Raw genomic sequence first — 24,058 nt, forward strand, 5'->3', positions numbered from 1 at the left:
ATGTGGTCAGAAATAATATACTTAATTGTCAATAAATAACAATTCGTTTTAATAACGGAGTTTGTATTTAACAAACGAATTGTTCATACTCATTGTAGATGTATATGTTCGGATCGTAAAGGGAAATCATTCTCAAGCATGTTTGTGTCTTATTCAGTTAACCACACGACTGAGCGAATACTTATGAACGAAAAAAAAACGATAAATCGGAGTATCTTTTTTAGGAAGCAAAGTGGGATGCGCTGTAAAACATACATAATTAATTTTAAATGCCTTATTCTACATGAAGTGTTTGTCGAAAGCGTGTTTACTTATTATGTAAATATGACCAAACAGTAAATGCGAATGCTTCACATTAATACTGTTTTTTTTTCAAGTATCACTTTATAAGAAATTAATGGCATTTGTTACGCGTTTTGATTATAAGATGGGTTTTGAAAGGTACACATTTGTTGGCTCAATTCTAATTGAGTTTGTACTACAGTTTCAGTGACCCAATTGTAATTGAGATTGAACTTCATTAAGTTCATTGGCTCAATTGTAATTGAGATTGTACTACATTTATGTTCAGTGGCTCAATTGTAATTGAGATTGTACTACATTTATGTTCAGTGGCTCAATTGTAATTGAGATTGTACTACATTTATGTTTAGTGGCTCAATTGTAATTGAGATTGTACTACTGTTATGTTCAGTGGCTCAATTGTAATTGAGATTGTACTACTGTTATGTTCAGTGTTCTATATTTATTATTCCAGACAATACGGGTTCGAATCTCTTGAAAGGCAACATATTTTTATTTAACTTGTTCTTCTTGCTTTTATATTAAGTTAAGCCTATCTAAAACATTATAGATTGCTAGTTAACATATTGTATGACCGTTTTAAAAATACGAACATCTGTGAACATGTCCATTTAATGTATATATATTATATTATGATTGTTCAATGTATCGTTATACTGATTCTATCTAAACCAGTTCTAAATGGTATGGGTAAAAGATATAAATTTGAGGTTAATAAGACATTTTTGTATATAGTTTTTGATCAAAACATGCAAGAAAAGCAGCCTTTAAAAAAAAAATATGTTTAAAGAAATTGTCAAAGTGCTGATTAGTTTTGTTTTGAAGGACTTTTCTCATAAAGGAGAAGGCGCCGACGGATATAATATTATACAATTGTGTATTGATCATCAATTGATAAATTACGTCAAAGTTTAATTTCATTTACGAATCATGGACCGTGTTGCGATTTGTAAATATGTATAGCAATTTTGACCGAAGGTCACCAGTGCATGTATTGAATGGGGGTCTTGACCTTTGATATTAGATCACTGTAAAAATAACCGGATCGTAACGATTTAACCATCTGAATGATACGTGTTAAGCGTCACACTCAGTGCTCCTGTCTGTGGCTTTGGTCGCCGTGGTGTAAATGATATTGTGTCCGCCTAGCGAGCGAGGGGTCACGGGTTCGATCCCCACTGAGGGCGCGTTCTTTATATCCCCCCCCCCCTTAAAAGACAACACGTACTGGTTCTAGGCCCAGGAAACGGATTCGAGAGCTGTTCAATAAACCTGACGCTTTCGATGCAATCGCGCTAAAATAAATAGGTTTAAACTAGCCCGTTGGTGGTTTGGGAACTATTTCAAGAAGTCAATATTGGTCTGTGCACACTTGCTTTGCCACTCATGTTTGTATAACATAAATGATGTTTAATATATTGTACTACTATCTCACTCTGTATCTTGTTTTTGTTTGTTTTATTTCAAATATATTTATTTTAGTTTTTCGATTATTTAAGATTAGTAATAATAGTGTTCTGTTTTTTTTATGAAAATAAGAAAATATGTTTATGAACAACGATGGCTTGCCGCTTGATCTGGTTTGACATAAAATGACGATGATCGTTTAAAATGCCCGTGACGCAAGTTATCCAATTTCATATATACCCGGATACACATTTTAAACTGTCGAAAACATGAAATCTGCTTTGTCAAAGCTGGTATTTTCCTGTTCACATAACTGCGGTATCTATTGAATATTCGTATAAAAGGATGTTTTCGGTAATATGATTATTATAATTATCTACTATCTAGACGCTTGACAACAAATTGGAAATACGTGTTTCGATAATAATGACGTTTAAGATGGCGAATATCCCCCTGCTGACTGGAACACAGAATATAAAAGGTGGGCAGTGTTAGCATTATTTCAAAAGCTGAAAGAAAATAAACAAATAGTTATTGGAAAAGATAGATAAATAAATACAAAACCAAAAAACTTATCATTAAATACATGCATACATACATACATTCATAAATAAAGTGTAAAATAATTTATTTAATTATTATTAATGAATGGGCGAACTTCATCTATATTTACAACTGAAACGGCGCTATAACAGAAATATATTTTAAAAATCAATAAAAAATCAGTCTCGTTCAATTACAGTCGAAACCCGATGACTCGAACTCGCTGGGACCGGCAAAAATAGTTCGAGCCACCCGGAATAAGAGCGAACCGATTTATAATATGCTTATGTTTACTAACATGAATCCAATCTGCGGGATTTTATTTTATTGATTTAAGTATTATATTATGAAAAGTAGTATCATTTTCTTTGACATTTTGAAAATAGTGTATAAGATTAGATTCATACTAAATTTTTCCTAAATTTAAAAAGTGCAAAAAAATAACAACGGTAAAAGTATTGTACCACGTGACTAGGCTATCATCACGTTGTTGGTTATGAAGGCAGGGATTTGATCCAGTTATGCTGGTTCCCGTCAAAACTCTGCGCGGAGGTTGACATCAATCTGCAATAGATTTACATCTCCAGTTGAAGAGTATTTCATACTGCCTAAACTCCGTACTACTTTCTGCTATTGTATTAACAAGAACTAAATATAAATATTTTTTTTAATCAGTATATTGAAACAGTTACACAAACAATCAAAAAGCTATCGTGTAATAAACACATATTATATAATCGCGTTTTTACGTAGCACATTTACGTGTTCATGTAAGAAACATAACATGTATAAGAACTATATGCACATCGCTGGAATATTAAACAGCACTACATAAATGTATGTATTTTTTTAAAGAATGGCATGATGTTAATATGTGTTATGTTAATAAGTTGTCGTATAGATAGAAAATTTTCTATTCCATAAAGTTGACACTGAACATGTTATGATATTTATTTTAGCCGTTCCAGCAATAGTAATTCTGCATCTACACAAACGCCAGATCTGATACAGAAAGACGTCTTTTACTCAAACAATTATAAACGATTGAGTCGATGACATGTTTGCATTTATGACGTGGCTTTAATTAAGCGCTCCTAATCGATTAACAACTTTATGCGACCCGAAGCGCGTTCCAGCCAAACGAACAAAATAACGTGTGAAAATTGTGACCGGGACTGTAAAAACAGTTTGAGCCATCCGATAATTCGACCCTCGCGTATTCGAGCAATTCGCCAAAAATGTTTATGAATATATATGTAGCAATTAAAAATCGGTGCTTCGGGGAGAGTTCGAGCCAACAGGAAATTCGAGCCAAGCGAGTTCGATCAATCGAGTTTCGACTGTATATTTATTTCTAAATCCAATACCTAACTGCAAATTTTACTCATTCGATGCTAGTATTTGAACAAATAAAAATGACTTGAAAATTTCGGAAAAGAAAGTACGCTGAGGTGAAAGTAATGGTGGTTAGTGTTAAATAGTGATGCTGCAATGCATTAAAAGTGAAATCACTTAGTGTTGAATAGTGACAACGTGCTGAAATGGAAATAAGAGGACATTTTCGTTTACAAAGTATATTGCACAAAAATATTGAAAAAAATTGGTCCTTATATATATAATATTTAGAGAAAAGGTAGATACAACGGTGATTTCCCAGGTGTATTGAAAAACACTATGCAACAGCATGAAAGATCAAACAATGCACAACGAAACATAAAACCGCTTATCATCTCTATAACGAAGAAAAATAAAATAAAATCATTTATTGGAAATTATTTATTAATTTTGCGATGTTATTTTTTTTTGCAGGCAGGGCCGATCCTTACATTCCTAAGCGTGACGGTATGACGCCATTGATTACGTCATCGGCACGCGGTGACCTGGACGCGGATCGTCTGCTCCACAAATACGGTATGTTGAATTATATTTTTTAGCAAGTCATAGTTTGCGCAGTTCCCTCAAGACGTGATTTTAGGATTGCAAAATAAAATAATTCTTTTAGCACTTCTGTCCAAAATACGGTTTCGTGTGTCACATTTTATTGATGCACACTGGGAATGATAAGACTGGGCTGTGTGTAGATACAACACAATTCCAATTTAGTTTTACTCATGTTCACTTCGGACAAGTTTGGTAGATTACAACGCTAGTAAATTTGAAGTAGATTTCATATTAATGACTTTGCAAGTTTGTCTTAAATATGATAATTATTGATCATTAATAGTGAATAGTGACAACGTGCTGAAATGGAAATAACAGGACATTTTCGTTTACAAGGTATATTGCACCGGTACTTGAAAAAAATTTGGTCCTTATATATATATATAATATTAAGAGAAAAGGTACAACGATGATTTCACATGTGTATTGAAAAACACTATGCAACAGCATGAAAGATCAAACAATGCACACATATGTCGTTGTGGTTGCCAGCAGGAAGCGTCCATTTATGATTAAACACCGTTTATTTGATGAAAATCCACCAATTATGTCCAAAACAGCTAAAAGTTTCACCACCACCACCACCGCCACCGTCGCCGCCGCCGCCGCCGCCACCACCACCACCACCACCACCACCACCACCACCACCACCACCACCACCACCACCACCACCACCACCACCACCACCACCACCACCACCAATTTGGATCCGCATAACTATTTTTAATTTGTATTGTTTGATTAAGATCTCCCGTCGGTGTCGACGAAACAAAAAATGACGATCGAAGGAAAAGTGAAACGGAGCCAGTCCATGAGAGCTTTATCAACATTTTATTACAAAAGCCTCTCTAGCTCAAACGACTCCGATTCCAGCAGCACATCCGGTCAGACATCGCCCAAAGACAATCTTCCAAAGATTTTCCGCTCCTCGTCCGTTTACGACATTCAGGCGTTGAATTGTCGGGAACGTCTCGGAAGCATCGTGCGCAGATTCTGGAAACGTTCCCGCAGTGATAAGCCCCGGAAGCTGACCCCCGGCGAGCGCGTCAGCTGCGATCCAGTTCTTTGCGGCGACGTCAACGCCGTTGACTCCAAGGGACGCACGCTGCTCTTCTACGCGGCGCGCTACGGGCAGTTGGAGACGGCTCGACAGCTGGTAGAGGCTGGGTGTGGCCTTGACCAGACCGACTTCCTGGGAATGACGCCACTTCACGAGGCGATTGAGAAGGGACATCTAGAGATCGCTGAGGTGTTCTTGAAAGACGGTGAGTGCCTTGGTTTAGAGAAAAGTTAAGTTTTAATCTTTTCATTTTAGATTGATTGCATCGAATCCCACAGGTTAAAGTGATATTATGTTATGGGCATTTAACAGTTTATAGGTGTCTATTGCAACCGTTGTTTATTTTTGGTGTTTTCACTTCACATACAGTTATATTTGAAAATGCAGCATCGACATACTAAAACAATATCCCGGAAAGAGAAAAATAATGCATTTAAATATCAACCGTACTTTCGGTTGACAACTGATTATGCATGTACGATGTGAACCTAAATTTAGTTTTAGTGCAGATTCGTTCATACGACACAAAGACACAATTTTGTTTTACGGATCATTTTGGCTTAGAGGACTGGGTGAGTCATGTAAAATATCTAATATAAAATACATTTTTAATGAACAACTGCTAGCAAGATGTGTTGCAGACAATTGGTCAGTAACCACATTTTAACTAACTCTTTTGACCTGTTAATTCTTTTAAGCTTAACTCAACAGTGAACAATGCCAATAATACCACTTTAATTGAAATACTATTGAATCGTTTTCCTGTGTAGAACGACTATTTAGTGGCGTTTAGGGAGACCTTAAGAGCGCTCCGACAGTAGGGATACAACCCATGATCCGCGGTCGCTAGGTGGACACCTTATCCACTACACCACATCAACAGAGGCCTTGGTTTAGAGCATATTTATACCCCTGGGTTTTTACAGGCATTTCAATGGATGTGTGTCCGTATCTCTTTGTGTCCCTCTGCCTGTGTGTTCACAGGCAGAAATATCTTTGACGCAGAAGCCGTTCAGATTGTCAATATTCTAAGTTCAAACTTGCACATACGGTCACGTATAAGTCTTTATTTGACCACGTCAAGATCGTTAACAAATTACAGCACAGGAAGCACTTCGAGTCACAGTTTGAAACAAAAGAAGGTGGAGGCATTTCAATCGTTAAACTAATGACGATCTTGTGCTTGAACGTATAGTTTCTAATTTTATTCGAAACTTTCTATATGAGTGTTAGCTGGTGTAATCCGTAGGTAAATTTTGAAAATCTACATTATAGAATACACTAAAGGGTCGTGCTCTGTGGAAAGAGGGGTTCAGGCATGTAATGTGTCGTCCCAGATTAGCTTACGCAGTCCGCACAGGCTAATAAGGGACGACACTTTCCGCATAAACTTGATAATTTGCTAAGAAGAGAATTTATTGAAACGAAAAATATCATAAAAGCGGAACGTGTCGTCTCTGATTAGCCTGTGCGGGCTTCACAGGCTAATCTGGATCAACACTTTGCACACATGCATTAAACCCACTTTGTTTTACAGAGCACAGCTCATTTTTAATATAAAGAACTAGTTTTTAACAGTGTGGTACAGAAATATATCCACGACTTTTACTAACTCATATGAAAGATATAGTTTTTCATTAGATCGACTAATTGTTCGGTGGTAACGACTAATTAAGTCGTGAGATCGACTACCTGTTTCGTAGAATCGACTTAGAAAGGCGTAAGACCGACTTACTATTTTGTGGAATCGACTTAGTTTCGTGTCGTTGATGTCTGGGATAACAACGTCTCCTTTTATTTTTAAATGCGCATTATAATGCAGTATTATCACAGAAACATACGTCTTGCCAAATGGATACGCGTGTAAAAGGGACCTTTTCACGTTTTGAAAAATTGACAAAAGTGAAAAAAATGTTAAGATCGCAAATTTTCGTGGTACTTAACATTTATCATTCGCCAAAATATCTACTACAGTCCACTCTCGTTATCTCGACATCGGATATCTCGATATTCTCGATATATCGAAGTAAGCTCAATGTCCCATTTTTTTTCCTTCTTTATCTATATAAATAAACATCGCTTATCTCGATTTTCGTTATGTCGAATAATTCGATATGTCGATATAAAATTTTGTCCCGAGTCCCGATTTAACATGTATTTACTGTGGTTTATCTCGAAGTGCGAATAACTGTCCCAGTGTCGGCAAAAGGTGAGAAAAATTTTCTATGATACTTCATTGTCCCGCTTCGCCCGGCTGCTCCCGATACTGTGCGGTAGGAAATTGATCCGTTAATTGCATCACTGATCACACGTGTTTAATGTCGTTAGCCATTTACACTTGAGTAAGGCCTGTCACTTTTTAACATCAATTAACTGCAATTAATACACAGCCTGCCGAAAGGCCGAAAGACTATTTGTTTTTACAAACAACATTCCAAAATGCATTGAGTTATATTTTTGCGTATATTAACCGTTGCAAATTTACAGAATATTGTTCTATCATTGAACTCCAAAAATCATTATCATGGCTTACTTGAAAGAATATTTCAAACTACAAAATGTACATGTACAGTTCAGTATTCCGGAACGTGATTTACGCATGTTCAGATGGATAACCCTCGTCTTGATTGGAGGTCAATTGCATCATAACTTTAAATAGCAACACTACCTGATGTTTACTCGACAGTTTAGAAAAATTATAACCGCATGTGTTCATGCAATTCTGTAATACTTAAAACGTCATTGTAAGCATTTAAATAGCAAAATTAATCTTGCCTCGTAAAAACGCGTATATATCAGGCAGAGAGTATTATGCCACACGGTGACGGCTTTAGTTAGACCACTTAGCAGGTATTTAAATGTTAAAAACAAGGTAAATTTTCGTCTCATTTTTTCTTTGAAAACGCCTAATCGGATATCTCGAACTCTCGTTATCTCGATATTTTTTTCTTCTTCCCGCTGACTTCGAGATAACAAGAGTGGACTGTATATTAATCGGTTGAGGATTTAAAAGCTGACAATTATGACGTGATAGTGTAATACCAGTTTTAACGTGTTTACCCGCATTATATTATATTCATAAAATGCTTATTTGTCTGTTATTCGGATCAAATGTAAAATGCAGTGTGAAACATGATCATCTGTTTTCTAGTCCTCTTCATCCGCAATTAAAAACAAACATCGCACTTATGACGTAGTTTAACAGACGTTTAGATGTCGGACGTCAATCATTATTCAGGAATGATTCCCTTCGTAACTAATATCGCATGTTATTACAAATACAGTGCAAATTTGTTTAAGTGTAAATTTGATAACATAGTGAATCATTGTAACAATTTGTTTCTCTGTATCTATATAATTTGGTTATGATTTTTGTACGGCAAATGCGTTTGAGGCACGGTATCTTCTTTGCCCTTATCTCTTAAGTGTGCATTGCAAAGGAGCAGAATAAGGTCTCATCTCGTATTTATGTTTTCCCGAGATTTGGAATTTGGCCTCACTGCCTGTAAGATAGTATTTCTGTCCTATGCCTGCCCAGATACTTCGCTATTTAATCTTGGATGAAGCGCGCTGTGTTATTAAAGTTAATAGTGCATGCAAATTTTGGTTCAATATTCTTATAAATAAATCATTTTAACACAATGATAAAAGAGCTCGATTCTAAACGCTGCATGTGTCATCGAAATGAATGCCTTTTAAATTAAGTTTGCATGTACTATACCCCCAATCCACTATATTCTACTCTCGTTATCTCGAAGTCGGCGGGAACAAGAACAAAATATCGAGATAACGAGAGTTCGAGATATCCGATTAGGTGTTTTCAAAGAAAAAATGAGACGAACATTTACCTTGTTTTTAACCGGCACCGGGTGACATAATGCTCTCTACTACCATATCTATTACCTGATTTATACACGTGTTTACGAAGCACGATTAAATTTGCTATTTAAATGCTTAAAATGACGTTTTAAGTGTTACAGAATTGCATTTTTCTGTCGAGTAATCATCCGGTAATCATGGTAATGTTGCTATTGAAAGTTATGATGCAATTGACGTCCAATACAAACGAGGGTTTTCCATCTGAACATTCATGAATCACGTTCCGGAATACTGAACGGTACATGTACATTTTGTAGTTTGAAATGCAAAGTTCAATCGATTATTAGTACAGGATAAAATAAAAATGAAAAGCCATTCTGAGTCTTATCCTTATAATCTAAAGACATGTTATTATTTTAGGCCTTCTGTTTATAAATTCCACCAATTGCTGAATACAACGAATAAATTTGAACTTATTAAATTAGCAAAATTTGTAAAAGAAGCTATGATTTTAAGAAATAATATTTCTAATGTTGTTACTAAACTTCAAACAGTTATATAATAAGTTCGTTACCTAGTATTTTCGTAACCGTATATGATACTGCTTATGTTTTTATTATTACTATGTTCATCTCTGTGACATAATTGTATGTGAAATATCTAGTGTTAAGATTATGTAAATATTTGTCTTGTCTTGTCGTTATCTTGTCGTTGTATAAGGTCATGTCTCGAGTTTTTAGTTTGGCGACCAGTCCAATATGTGCATAAAATATTTATTTCGTCATAGAACCCAAAAACCTCTCGGTTATTCCTATGCAACTTGTATATTTTTGCTTTGACAAACGTAACTCGAAGATGTATTTTTTTATTACAAGCAAAGCTATCTAAAACGAGATATCTAAACGCTTACCATTTATATTCTCCTATGACATTTTAACATTTCGATAAACGTAACTAAAAAAATCAGTTTTTAGTAAAATCACAAAAAAATCAAACGAAACATAAAACCGCTTATCATTTATATAAGAAAAAAAAATAAATTAATTTATAATATAAAATCATTTATTGGAAATATTTGATTTATTTTGTGATGTTATTTTTTTTGCAGGCAGGGCCGATCCTAACATTCCTAAGCGTGACGGTATGACGCCATTGATTACGTCATCGGCACGCGGTGACCTGGACGCGGTTCGTCTGCTCCACAAATACGGTATGTTGAATAATATCTTTTAGTAAAATCATAGTTTGCGCTGTTCCCTCAAGAATACGGCTTCACGTGTCATTTAAGGATTGCAAAATGAAATAATTCTTTTAGCACTTCTGTCCAAAATACGGTTTTGTGTGTCACATTTTATTGATGCACACTGGGAATGATAAGACTGGGATGTGTGTAGATTCAACACAATTCCCATTTAGTTTTATTCATGTTGACTTTGGACAAGTTTGTTAGATTACAACGCTAGTAAGTTTGACGTAGATTTCATATTAATTACTTTGCACCCCTTTGCATGTTCTTTTTGAATATGATAATTACTGATCATTAATATGCTTTCAACAAGATTTAGTTAGTTTAACCCCGAAAATCAAAAACATGTTGTATGAATGTACAAACATCATTTGCTCATTACAGTTCGTTAATGTCTGGTTTGCGCTGGTATAAAACCATGATATATTTCTTAACATTCAGATTAAATGTCCGAGTGAAAGGTCACTGACCTCTTTTTTACAAAAAAAGTTTTCTCAACGCACTCATTATTTTTAGGTACCACTCAAAATCACATATGCGTTGAGAAATCGCAAATATTTCAAAGCAAGTTACATTTTAATGCAAGGTACTTTGAATTATATGCGACACTGCAATGCTCTTTACAAAGGGATTTTTAATTCGAAGCATTTCAGTCACATGACAATGGAAACAATTCACTGGAAAATCTAACAGAGCTGCAATAGTATTATAAAAAGAAAACAGGGAAATTAAAAACCCGTACTTTAGAACAAATGCTAACTCACTACCATTACAACAGGCCAGGGAACCGTTTCATAAATGATCCTATAGGCAATATTAACTTACGATAGCATTATTTGAGTCGTGTTTTGAGAAAACTGAGAAAACTGGACATAATGCATGTGCTTAAAGTGTCGTCCCAGATTAGCTTGTGAAGTCCGCACATTAGGGACGACACTTTCCGCTTTTATGGCATTTTTCGTTTAAATGAAGTCTCTTCTTAGCATGTGACATTTCAGTGGAAAACATTTTGAGCCTTAGTAGGGCAATTTTACGACAAAGTAATAATTTTGATCCAAATCGAACAGTGCATGGTGGCCAGCAATACCTTTCAATGCTATGTGCATTGTGTGTGCATTTCGAAGTATCCATGTGTTTTCGTAAAAAGCTATTAAATGGTTATGGTTGGTTTGCAATCGCTGACAGGTAGAGCTTCGGTCATTGCATTGATAAGTGCAGCGGAATTCATTTTGACCTTTACACTTATTTCATACTTCACCGGAGTTGTAATCTTGATAAGTCAATGCCAAGAGGCAGATCAGCTTAGACCGTCCGCTTACCAAATTTAAACCATGCTCGTACACATTTGCTTTAAAGCAAATCAGAATTTCAAATTGTAAAATGATGCTCTAGTTAGAACATGTTAGCAGGCATTCATTTTTATTATATACAGCTGTAGACTTTATATCGGTTACTGTATTATTGTACACATCTTCTTATAATGTACAGATCTTCTCATCCAATCTTATTGTACTAATATGTAAAGATGATGCTGTGAAAACACGTACACCAAGAACAGAAAAAACAATGAAATTATAAGGAGATAATGTGTATTAAAACGCTTCGTTTATAGTATTTGGCGCTTAAAATTCAAGAAGTTTATATTATAATATTAAAGTTTTTTACGTTTGACGTGACATCTTTCTTCGTTGTTATGCTCTTTTGTGCTAAGTCTATGCTATTAGCATTTATTTTCCTACTTCATTAAGGATTCATACCTTAAACAAATTCTATTACAAAAAATAGAAGTCAGCGATCAATCAGTTCAGTTAATTCGAAGGATATCTTTAAAATATGGTCCCTAATATGATCATGTTGGTTGCATGCCTTCTGGGCCCGCCTGACATTCTTCGGTCGCTAAACACATCCAGTATCTGATTAACCCTTTGCATGCTGGGAAATGTGTCGTCTGCTAAAATGTCGTCTGCTGAATTTCTAAAATTAGCATTTCTTCGATGTTTTTTCAAAGAATACTATCAGAATAGCAAACAGTTTGGATGCTGATGAGACGCCACGTTCTGTGGCGTCTCATCTGGATCCAAACTGTTTGCAAAGGCCTTCAAAATTCGGTTCCAGCACTGAAAGAGTTAAGGTCGTGTTTTGATCACGCGAAAAGCGATGCTGTTCAAGTGGTTATCAAATAGTGTTAACGTTTTTACAGCCATACGTTATAATGCAATTGACTATTGATAGACATGTCTTCACTGAAAAGTCAGAAGCATTTATCAAACGTCTTTGTATATACACCAATTACATTGTCTGGCTTTAAGGAGCTTATTATTAAATTGTTCACTCCGCACATCTGTTAGGCAATTGTAGGCATAGTTTAAACTTCGTAAGGAGATAAAGCCTTACATAACGAGTGCCAGAATAAACAATTGAAGAGATTCTACGACATCATGAACATTAATATGTTCTATCGGCAAAATATCTAAAAATATAAGAAACCAAATGTGCAATATTGGAAAGAAAACATCATAAAGAAATCCTATTCAAAGTTTTCTTAATAATAACTTTACCTCGCTCTTAGGTCAAAAGGTTAACATATACTTATATTGAACAACAAATAAAAACCTTTGATCCAAACTATAAGTCACAAAGATTTAATAGTTGGGATAGGATATCGTGTATTGGACCTTAACAAATGTGCTTCAGTGATGCCACTTGAGTGAAAACCGGTCACGGCCCGGAGTTTTCAAACTTTTATATCGCCGTACTTACATAACTATTATTGTCTGAACGCAGAGTAAAATTTGGTATGTAGTATAGCGGGCCTCTTAAAATGGTGTTTATAACTTTACCTCAGATTCAAACCTGACCACGCCCAATAACTTACGTTTGTTGCAAGCAGTAGTTATCAATAATGACAGCTGTGGCATATAGAAAAAGTGATTGATACTACTTCTATAACCACTACTCATAATTGATAACGCAGTAATTTAACTAGATCTTATGTGCAATCGTTCTTACATGACGTGTTTTAAAACGAATTATCTCTAAAACACAGTAACACTTGTTTAAGTAATCAGATAATTAGATAATTAATCATAAATACACCAAAGACGTGTTTACTTTTAAACAACAGGCGATATGGATAGCCGACAAACAAGACACCATATCATCAATGTGAATCCATACGTAGCTATTTTGCAACCGGATATTTGTTATTCAAAGTGTTCTCTACCAATTTGTTCGGGCATTTTCGCCATTTGCACTCAGTATAAACACACACCACGGACATTGTAATATGGAATCTGAGAGATGAGCTTAAGCATGATATAAACATAAGCAATCACCTATAAGTGATATTTTACAAACAGCACGTTCGTATCAGTAAATTTCAGATAGACATACATGCGCATCTTTTCCGAAAGTAAGCCTTGCGTTTGCATCCTTGCTCCAATTCAGTCCTGTGTTTGCATAATAGCCACAAATGCGTTCATTTCTAGCATGTTTTTAGAATGAACAACATTTAAAGCATTTGCGAAAATTTCAAAAGCAACAACAACAGCCCATGCTGACATGATTTGAGGGGAACAATTTTCCAATATCAACCTGTTTCCATCACAACTGACGAACATCTGCATTGATGTTAATTTTAACAGATTCAAGGCTGCAATTTCTTAAAACGGTATTTCCTATTTCAGGAGCAGATGTAAACAAATGTGACGTCACCGGTTGTACCCCAATTTTCAGAGCCATCCAAAGCGGATGGAACGCAATTGCTGATTTCCTGTTAGACAAACAGTGTGACGTCAACAAAACGGCAGCCAATGGAATGACCTGCTTCTTCGCGGCTTCGCACTGCAACAAAATCAACGTTAACCAGATCACAAGACGACTATTAAAAGCAGGTAAATATGTGGTGATTGAAGACATTTTCTGGTAACGTAAATTCAGTATTACATTTAAGGAATAGTAAATTAAATATGAATTCAATTATGATTTACAAAAATATGCACGTTACTTTAAGTAGATACACAACAAGAGACGAATCGCATATCAGAAACACATAATAAGAATTTCCAACAGGCCAGTAGAAAATGTGCGGTCATGGAATGCACATTCCAATCACGTGTTTAGCTTTGAATAAATGCTCGCGGTTTCAAGTTCAAATCCGTTTTCTTTATAACCATGGACGAATAACATTGGATACACAAACACGAGTTGTCTGTAACTGGTTTATTTTAGAAGCTTCATAAACGTATAACCATAGTATATTCCTCGCGCAGATTACGAGTTCAAGAAAGACAAGGAGTGGCTCGAGACGGAAGGCTTTCCAATCACGATGGAGGATGACTCGGAACTTTACGTCAAAATAGCAAAAAGGGCGGGGCTACGGAAGGTCAAAAGGCAAAACACATTCATGGCCTCGGGCAAGCGAATGCAGTTCAGTTGCTTTCGGTCGAATTCTACCGAAGGGTAAATTATTACTATTGTGATGTACTTAATAAGCCGTTATGTGGAATAGCGCTTGACATTTTTTGTCACCGCTTTCATTATTATTCTTCATAAACAATGATATTGTTATGACATGATAATTATAAAAAAATCTGTGGATGTGCAAATTATGAAGGTACAATAAGTATTGTAAGGGAACTCCAAAAGCATTGTTTGCCCTACTTTATTTGACCTATCCTGTAATTTTAAATCTAAGAAGTGTTCAGGAATTATGCAAGCCTTATTGATAAATGTTTATAGTAAATCCTTCGTTCGATTAATATACCGTGTATATAGTCGTGTCAAATATTGTTTATGCTATTTAATTGTAATTCTGTTAATTGTTGTCTTCTTTAAATGCTTAACCATTTGTGGTTTTATACACACTATTTGTATGTTATTGTTTTATTTGTATGCGACTGTATGTGCTAATTGTTTACAAGTTCTTCTGTAAGTCTTATTCACAATACAATAATTGGTTTACATCGATGTAACCTGTGATACAGTACGAAGTAACAATTCCATGCCCCATAGTCGATTTCTATAAGAATGTGCGATATAGTGTCCGGAAAGTATACACTGTTGACACCATATGAGCCTTGTTCTGAGAAAACTGGGCTTAATGCATGTGCGTAAAGTGTCGTCACAGATTAGCCTGTGCAGTCTGCAAGGCTAATCAGGGACGACACTTTCCGCCTAAATTGGATTTTTGCTAAGAAGAGACTTCATTTAAATGAACAATGTCATAAAACAGAAAGTGTCGTCCCTGATTAGCCTGTGCGGACTGCAAAGGCTAATCTGGGACGACACTTTAAGCACATGCTTTATGCCCAGTCTTCTCAGAACACGACTCATTTTATTACCAATATATTCATTTTTTTTAGAAATAGCGCTAGCTTAGGTGAAGTTTGTAGATCTTTTATACTAGGGTACGTTTTATTCTTCATTTTACCTTTCGAAGATCATTATGTGTTTTGTTCATAGGTATGATCTGCTCGTTGTTTATATTCCTTATACATGGAAAATAAAATAATAGAGAACTGTTTTTTGGCATTTTGTGCATCCGATCGTAGTTTTGCACTGACCATAACAAGTAAAACGAATTAAAACAAAGCGCTAAAGGTTTTTACTCAGGCATAGAAAATTAATTAAAAAATGAGGGTAAACTTATAATACGACTGAAGGTTCTAACTTAAAATATGTTTTAAATAAATAATTTAAGACTTTTGTTTTTGCAAATTTAATAAATTAAACATTTCTTAGAGAGGCAAGTATTTACCTACGAGGAAATCATCAAAGAAAAAACACGAGAAACACTTACTGACAATACAGCCCTTTAAACAATATAGTGTTGAACGTACTTAATCGTTGATCAAAAGACAGGCTGTAACAACGTCAAACTTATTTTTTTTCCGGACGAATTCGTGTGTGTGTGTGCGTATGCGTGCGTGCGTGTGTGTCTGTGTGTAAGTATTTAAAAGTTTATGAGGTCCTTACGCGCATGAGGCTCCATTAAGTTAAGACCTGAAGTGTTTCCAGCACTCATACCTTATTAAAGTACGTTACCTACTAAAGTTGGGACGAATTTTTAATAAAAGCTTCAATTACCTGCTTTTCAGTTGTGTTTTAAAGAATTTCACTGAAGTCGTAGTATTGGGTTGTGGGGGAGGGGGACATGCCGGAGTACCTGTCTGGTGTGGTGACCACCAACTAAACTCACAAGCTTACGGCAACAGGGATTGAAACCCGTGTCGCCGAGATGAGATGCGCATGTACAACAGGGATTGAAACCCGTGTCGCCGAGATGAGAAGCGCATGTACCACCAAAAGCTTATGAACATTTTCTCATAACGTCGCTTACACTGCCATAAGTGTTTTATATTAAATGCTTAAACAATAAGCATAACCAAATTCCGTACTATATAATGCCGAATCGAATCTACGAGGGAACAATTTGATTCAAACAATCGCTGACACGACACAATTTATTTGCAGACTTTAACGCAGACAACAAAGTTTTCGTCCATGGATTTTTTTCGTCAAGGCCATTACATAAAATGCGCATTTTGTAGTTATATGATGCTCGATTAAAGTTGTACATACCTGTTTTCGATGTATAACTTATTATGCAAGAAGTAAGAAGCGGAACAGAACTTAGAAGTTCGTGTAGTTGAAAATAACGTTCACACCTATGAGTTATATATCAGGTAATAATTTGTGTCGCGTTTTGAGAAAATTGGGCATAATGCATGTGCGTAAAGTGTCGTCCCAGATTAGCATGTGCAGTCCGCACAGGCTAATCAGGGACGACACTTTCCGCTGTTATGGAATTTTCAGCTTCAAGAAAGTCCATCCTTACCGAAAATCAAGTTTAGGCGGAAAGTGTCGTCCCTGATTAGCCTGTGCGGACTGCATAGGCTAATCTGGGACGACACTTTACGCACATACATCATGCCCAGTTTTCTCAGAACGCGACTCATTTGATTGAATATAATGTAAACTTATCACTTAAGTAACATATGTAAAACCCTTCGAATACCCTTCACCCTGAAACAATATTTCAATGCAGCTTAAAGTATCTCGTAAATGTGAAGCAGTTTAACCCATTTATGCCGAGTGGACTCTCCCATCCTTCTAAATAAGATCAATTTATTTCCAAAATAAGGGATGTCTAGTATATTTATTTCTATATTTAGAATTTTTCTATGCAGTCCGCACAGGCTAATCAGGGACGACACATTCCGCCTAAACTTGATTTTCGGAAAGGAGGGACTTCCCTGAAACTAAAAATACCATAAAAGCGGAAAGTGTCGTCCCTGATTAGCCTGTGCGGACTGCACAGGCTAATCTGGGATGACACTTTACGCACATGCATTATGCCCAGTTTTCTCAGAACGCGACACAATTAATCCTTCAATTCAAGCGACAGAGAAATAACCCAAACAATGATAATATTGAAAAGTGACCAAAAATATACTCAAACATTGATCATTTGTTCCCCAGTCTTTAGATGCTTGTATAATCGGGACCTGAAAATTTTCCATGTTTAATTGTACAGTTTCATAGATTTTGACATGTATTGTTTTTCATTAAATGCTAAACATTGAAACTAAATAGCTCCGGTAAAAAAAGTAAAGAAAAAAAGTAATCCACAACTGGCTTCGAACCACTGACTCTTTGAGTAAAAGTCTTACATTTACACCACTCGGTCATCTGTGCTCATACAAAGAGGGGGTATTTGTACTTTAAAAAAGCAATCATAAAAGTGTCACAAAAATAACGATAATAACGATAATAACAGAACTCTTCAAATTGTACAATCGTTTCGCGTTAGTGACGCTTTATAATTTTCACGTTTTTAAATCGTTAACAGTTGCATATACATGTAATCGATATTTGAGAGCATCAGGGGGGCACGCGTATACGGGAGCTTACCGCGTTTAAGTGAGAAAGTTGTTGCAAAACTTCAAAGATGGCGTCGTTTAAGTGTTTTTCGTGAAGGAGTAGCGGATATTTTCACCCGGTAAGCCACTTTATATTTATATTTCTTTTAAATAAATAAGCCCTTTCGGCTCTACGGTGTTTGTGCTCCCCTCGGTTTTTTGTTTCAAAACCGTAGACGTCGGAATAAAAAAGTTATTGAAGCAAAACCGTCGACAAATTTGTTGTTTAATTTCTTGACCTTCGAGATGTTGGATGTTCGAATATCATTTTCTCTCATAATAAACAGTATTTGTGCATGTGTGCAGTAAAATATAACATAAATCACGAATATTTTATTATCTCGACGCGTTGTTATGTCTATTAATTCATTTAATGCCGAATTATAACGGGTTAACCCCTATTTTTGGAACTAAACTTCCTTTTAAGCACATTTTGGGATCTGACTTCCAAATGATTAACACCTCTTTCCTATGTTACAAGGTTGTATGCGAAATAACTTTCGTGAACGTATTCCGCATTGGTGCGAATGTCTTGGAAAACATTTTCACTTGAAGAAATCAAGAGTTTTCTTTTTTCTATTAATTGTTTTATTATTAATTTGTATTATTATATGTTTTATCGCATACGCTAACATTTAGTGTGTGTAATATAAACATTCGACGGTATTATAAACACAGTGTAATTCTTACCTGTTTATTTTAACACATATGGACATACTTATGTTTGATTATGCATCCAACGGAATACTATGCTTACTATTTCAAGATATCTAGACGCCAGTTATATATGTTGAGGATGCCAAGATTAAAAAAAAGACGGCGTAACGAAGTGTGTACCGCTCTAGAATGCGATAGGTACATGAAAACCCACCTATCAAACAAAAAAGATTACGTCGAAGTACCTTGCCAAACAATCACATATACGTGCAATAAAAGTGTAATGAAAAACAGAAGAGGGTAAAGCCGGTTTGATACTAGTATAAGGTTGATGTAACCAAATACTGCCATTGTTGCGATTCGGAATACATGAGGCAATTTGGAATACCTGACATCTGCTTAGAAGATGCATATCGGGGGATGTTTTTTATGATACTTAAATATGAATTGTTTATTTAATACAATGACATTTGACGCGTTTTACCATAACGATACTGATACATGTATGTGACTTTAATGTGACCCATTTTGGACGACCTTCTTTTAAACCAGTTATGCGTTGGTCACTATATTATAATCGCAAAAAGTGAATTTGTAGTGGATAGAAAGATTTGTGCAAATGCAATACACGATATGATTTCAGTAGAAGTGATCAATATAATTGTTATACATGTATGTTTTCTCTTTTATACCTATGTGAATACATATTATTTATGACTGTTGTATTGAGGGAATAAAGTATTGGTTCACTAAGAAAAATTATTTCGTTTGTTCCTAACATTGCCTTCTAATCGTAAGTAATGTTAATATTATATGTCAAATGCATAACGAATTAAATCCGACCCAAATCTTTTTTATCATGTATGTAAGTGCTGAATACAATTGAAAATTTATGCAGAGACATCGTAGGAAGAAATTACGTAACACAGATAATGGTTTATTTTCATAACAAAGAGAGGAACTAGCATCATGACATATACGGAATAAAACGTGTAAGTAAGTTGCACTCATAGCAATTACCGGTATATGTCAGACGTGTCTATGTAGACTTTAAAAAATAAAACAAAAACACTACAAACATCAGCTGTACATGTTTTGTTATGTTCATGTTTTTTATTTGCTGTTTTAGTCCGGCTCTGTTGAAGGATTCTTTCTTGCATATTCTACATTTAAACTCATGTGGTCCATGAATTGGGCATGATATCTCAATCCTCCCCGGATGTAAAATTCCTCATAACATATACTGCAACGTAAGATGCACTTATTTTCGCCCTTTAACCTGCATCATCTGAAAAGACAGTAAAAGAATGGTTCAAAAAAGTTCATAGCAGAATAAGTTCGACACGTCATAAAATACATGAAATTAATTATAATATTTCTGAAAGATAAACGTTCTATTATCTCGTACATCAGCCACCACACAACCCATCTTCTTGAAAATAGGTGAATTGATTCAATTGGTCGGCAGGTTTTTCGAACAGCATTATTATTATTCTACAGTAAGTAACATGATTAAGAAAACACTTATATTGCACCACGTAACATGCTATAAAACTATAATATTGAAGTACACATATACACTTTATTTAAGATGGGTAGGTATATCATGTCAAGCTCTTTTACATATGAAAGAGCTGTTTGTTATTTGGAAGTCAGGTCCCAAAATGTGCTTAAAAGAAAGTCAGTTCCAAATAAGGGGGTTAAACCAATAATGTTTGCCAATAAATTACTTATCAGTGATAAAACGGCGTCGGTAAAATAAAATATTCATGATTTTATTTATATTTTACTGTTCACGTGTGTCAATATTGTGTATTATAAGAGAAAATGATATTTGTACATCCAATTTCTCGAACGTCCCGTAAGTTGACAACAGATTTGTGGACGGTTTTCCTTCAATAACTTTTTTATCCCGCCGTCTACGATCTTGAAACAAAAAACCGAGGGAAGCACACACACCGGAGAGCCGAAACGTCGTATTCATTTAAAATAATTATAAATACAAAGGGGCTTACCGGGTGAAAATATCCTCCCTTCCTTTAAGAAAATCCAACAAACGACGCCATCTTGGAAGTTTTGCAACAAATTTCTCACTTAAACGCGGTAAGCTCCCGTATACGCGTGCCCCCCCCCCCCCCCCCTGAGCATGGTACATGTTCAGTATAACTATTTCCTCGCAAATATCCTAACTAAAACGAAAATTTGGGAATCTTTACCAAAACGTGAAAAGGTCCCCTTAATGAAATCAAAAGTAACCACTAGCTTAAACCTTATAATATTTTTTGCACAGCATTTAAAATTCGCAAAGACGAATAAATTCGAATTTAAACCGCATCATCATGTCCGGAAACCAGTTCACATACACGCATTCCCCTCGATTTAAAGTGATGTTATTGGCATTTTTCACTGTTGAATTGACCTTAAAAGAATTAATAGGTCAAAAGAGTTAGTTAAAATGTGGTTACTGACCAATTATCTGCAACCCATCTTGTTACCAGTTGTTTATTAAAAATGTATTTAATATTCGATATTTTACATGACTCACTCAGTCTTCTAATCCGAAATGATCCGTAATACAAAAATGTGTCTTTGTGTCGTATGAACGAATCTGCACTAAAACTAAATTTAGGTTCACATCGTACATGCATGATCAGTTGTCAAACGAAAGTACGGTTGATATTCAAATGCATTATTTTTCTCTTTCCGGGATATTGTTTTAGTATGATGATGCTGCATTAACAAATATAAGTGTATATGAAGTGAAAACACCAAAAATAAACAACGGTTGTAATAGACACATATAAACTGTTAGATGCCCATAATATCACTTTAAGGGTTAACCGGTCACCCGTTTCACGCTGGCTTTTTTATAGGGCAATTTACGTATATTTGCTTCCAAAATTCTTCGTGTTTTTGTAGAGTAACGCCGTTTTCCTCAAAACACCTTACTGCAAATCAATCATCGCGCTCGACATTGCTTTGGTCTGTGCAAGGCATACTATCATACGAGCTGAGTTCTTATTTAAAGGGGCCTTTTCACAAATTTTGGCATGTATTGAAGTTTGCCATTAAATGCTTTATATTGATAAATGTAAACATTGGATATAAAAAGCTCAAGTAAAAAAACACGACAACAATTAAAACAGGAATAAAAGTAACCCTCAATTGGGCTCGAACCACTGACCCCCGGAGTCCTCGAGTAAAAGTCTAAAACTTAGACCACTCGGCCATCCGTGCTCATGTAATGAGAGATGTATTTTATACTTTATATAAGCAATCTTCGTAGTATCACAACATATAAAGACAACAACAGAGCTCTCCAAATTATTCAATCGTTTCGCGTTGCAACGCTTTATAATTTTCAGGTTTTTAAATCGTCAAAAGATGCATAAAATGGATATTTTAGAGCATGGTAAATGTTCAGTACTTCTGTTTCCTCACAATTATCATAACTAACACGAGACTTTGCGAATCTGAAACAACTTTTTTTAAAATTTTGTCAATTTACCAAAACGTGAAAAGACCCCTTCAAGCCTATAATGTTACTTATCGGCAGCATTTTCAAAGCGGGAATTAGGTAAAACGTTTGCGTTATTTTAAGTAACACACGAGTTTAAAACTGTCCACTATGCAATATATTGAATGCCTCATTCAGTCATATTAGACATAATGGGTAGTTCTCAACTTATAATAATGACTTAGAAGAGGTATTCTAAATGTTATGATATGTCAATATGATATACGGAGCGCATGACTACACTACTTTAAACTACTATCCTTGTAACCGTCCACGTGGTGCTGATCGGACAATGATATGACAATTTCCTGGACCCGTATTCACCAAACAATTCTTAGACTTAAGTCTAAGAATAAAGAATATTCTTTAAATTGATATATTAAAAAAAACTGCTTGAAATTTGAGTCAAACTTGACATTTCACACCTCTGTCTATATCATTCGTCATGTAAAACATTTTGTTAATCACATGTGCACCAGTGGAGGTCAGTATGTATTCAAACACTGAACGCATTTTTCTTGGTTCAAAGTCAATTCTTTATTCTAAATCCTAACAATGGATTGATGAATACGAGCCCACTCACCTATCTATAACTGGATAAAAAATGGGGCAGTTGCACTATTCAATAAAAATACAAGCAGGAACATCAAATAAACATTAAAAAAAACAACATAATTATGCAGTATCGAAACAGTAACTTGTGTCATGATCATGGTAACCACACACTCGCGCTTGCGTGATTGAAGGTATGTGATTAAAGGTGAAGGACGGTATAATTTACATACTTCTGATATTAGAGTAATCATGTCAAGGCGTTGTACTAGATACTAGAAAAACATTTCAACATTTTGCGCATAATTATTTGAACAGCATGACAGGTCTTTAATACTTTGAGAGGTGGATGTGATTGATATTCTTAAAATTTAAATTTTGTTTGCCTTGTTTTGAATCTGAAGTCGTTGTCATCAATCACTCTTACCAGACATGCTCCGATTTAGTAAGCAAAGGGACTTAAATTTCATAATTCAAGGGTGGATGATACGGCGAAAGTGCGAGGTTCAAATTTATGTACTTAATATTTAAAAATAAAAGTTTTAATGTGTTTACGAACCCCCTACCCTCTCACACATATATTTCATGGGCATAATAAAAACAAACAAGAGCGCTGCCTTGCGGGTGCAGACCGCTCATCTATTTTCTTTTTAAAGGTGAAGGGATTCTCATTTTCAATCACAAAGGGGGGAGGGGTGGAGTGAAGAGATGGGTGTATAGTGTGGGGGCGTGGACATTTATTACATTATCTTCCAAAAATGCGGAAAAAAAATGCAAATAAAAAAAAATTCGGGGGGGGGGGTGTTTCTTGGGTGTGATGGTTGGACGGTATTTCAAACATAAAATGATAAAAAGAAATATTTGTGTTTTTTAACCGTTTCAAAAAAAATTTGGGGGGGGGGGGGGTTGGGTGGGTATAGTGTAAGGTTGTGGTGGTCATTTGTGAGATGATCTTAAAAAAAAAAAAAAAATAGGGGGGGGGGAATTCGGGGGGGGGGGGGGAGGGGGGGGGTATTCTTGAGTGCGATGGTTGGACGGTATTTCAAACAAAAAATAATAAAAATAATTATTTGCGTTTTTTAACCGTTTCA

At 35.4% G+C, this 24,058-nt stretch overlaps 1 protein-coding gene across 2 annotated transcripts; it reads left to right on the forward strand.

The window, feature by feature from the left end:
* Positions 1 to 4,066: 4,066 nt before the first annotated feature.
* On the forward strand, positions 4,067 to 15,843 carry LOC127847117 (poly [ADP-ribose] polymerase tankyrase-like). 2 transcript variants are annotated; one of them, XM_052378755.1, is made up of 5 exons: positions 4,067 to 4,164; positions 4,941 to 5,459; positions 10,182 to 10,283; positions 14,006 to 14,212; positions 14,591 to 15,843. In XM_052378755.1, the coding sequence occupies exons 1-5, from the start codon at positions 4,098 to 4,100 to the stop codon at positions 14,782 to 14,784; spliced, it is 1,089 nt and encodes a 362-aa protein (XP_052234715.1). In that variant the 5' UTR covers positions 4,067 to 4,097; the 3' UTR covers positions 14,785 to 15,843. The 2 variants fall into 2 exon arrangements, with proteins under 2 accessions (XP_052234715.1, XP_052234716.1); XM_052378756.1 differs by lacking the exon at positions 4,067 to 4,164 and adding an exon at positions 4,329 to 4,530.
* The last annotated feature ends 8,215 nt before the right edge of the window (positions 15,844 to 24,058 follow it).

Source organism: Dreissena polymorpha, chromosome 10 (genome assembly GCF_020536995.1).
Source record: "Dreissena polymorpha isolate Duluth1 chromosome 10, UMN_Dpol_1.0, whole genome shotgun sequence".
Classification (NCBI taxonomy): Eukaryota; Metazoa; Mollusca; class Bivalvia; order Myida; family Dreissenidae; genus Dreissena; species Dreissena polymorpha.

What these genes read in the sequence shown, in the direction of transcription:
- LOC127847117 (XM_052378755.1), top strand. Translation starts at nt 4,098, where the DNA reads ATGACGCCATTGATTACGTCATCGGCACGCGGTGACCTGGACGCGGAT. An exon ending in TGAGGTGTTCTTGAAAGACG is followed by an intron (nt 5,460 to 10,181) that starts GTGAGTGCCTTG and finishes TTTTTTTTGCAG; the next exon opens with GCAGGGCCGATCCTAACATT. An exon ending in TCGTCTGCTCCACAAATACG is followed by an intron (nt 10,284 to 14,005) that starts GTATGTTGAATA and finishes TTCCTATTTCAG; the next exon opens with GAGCAGATGTAAACAAATGT.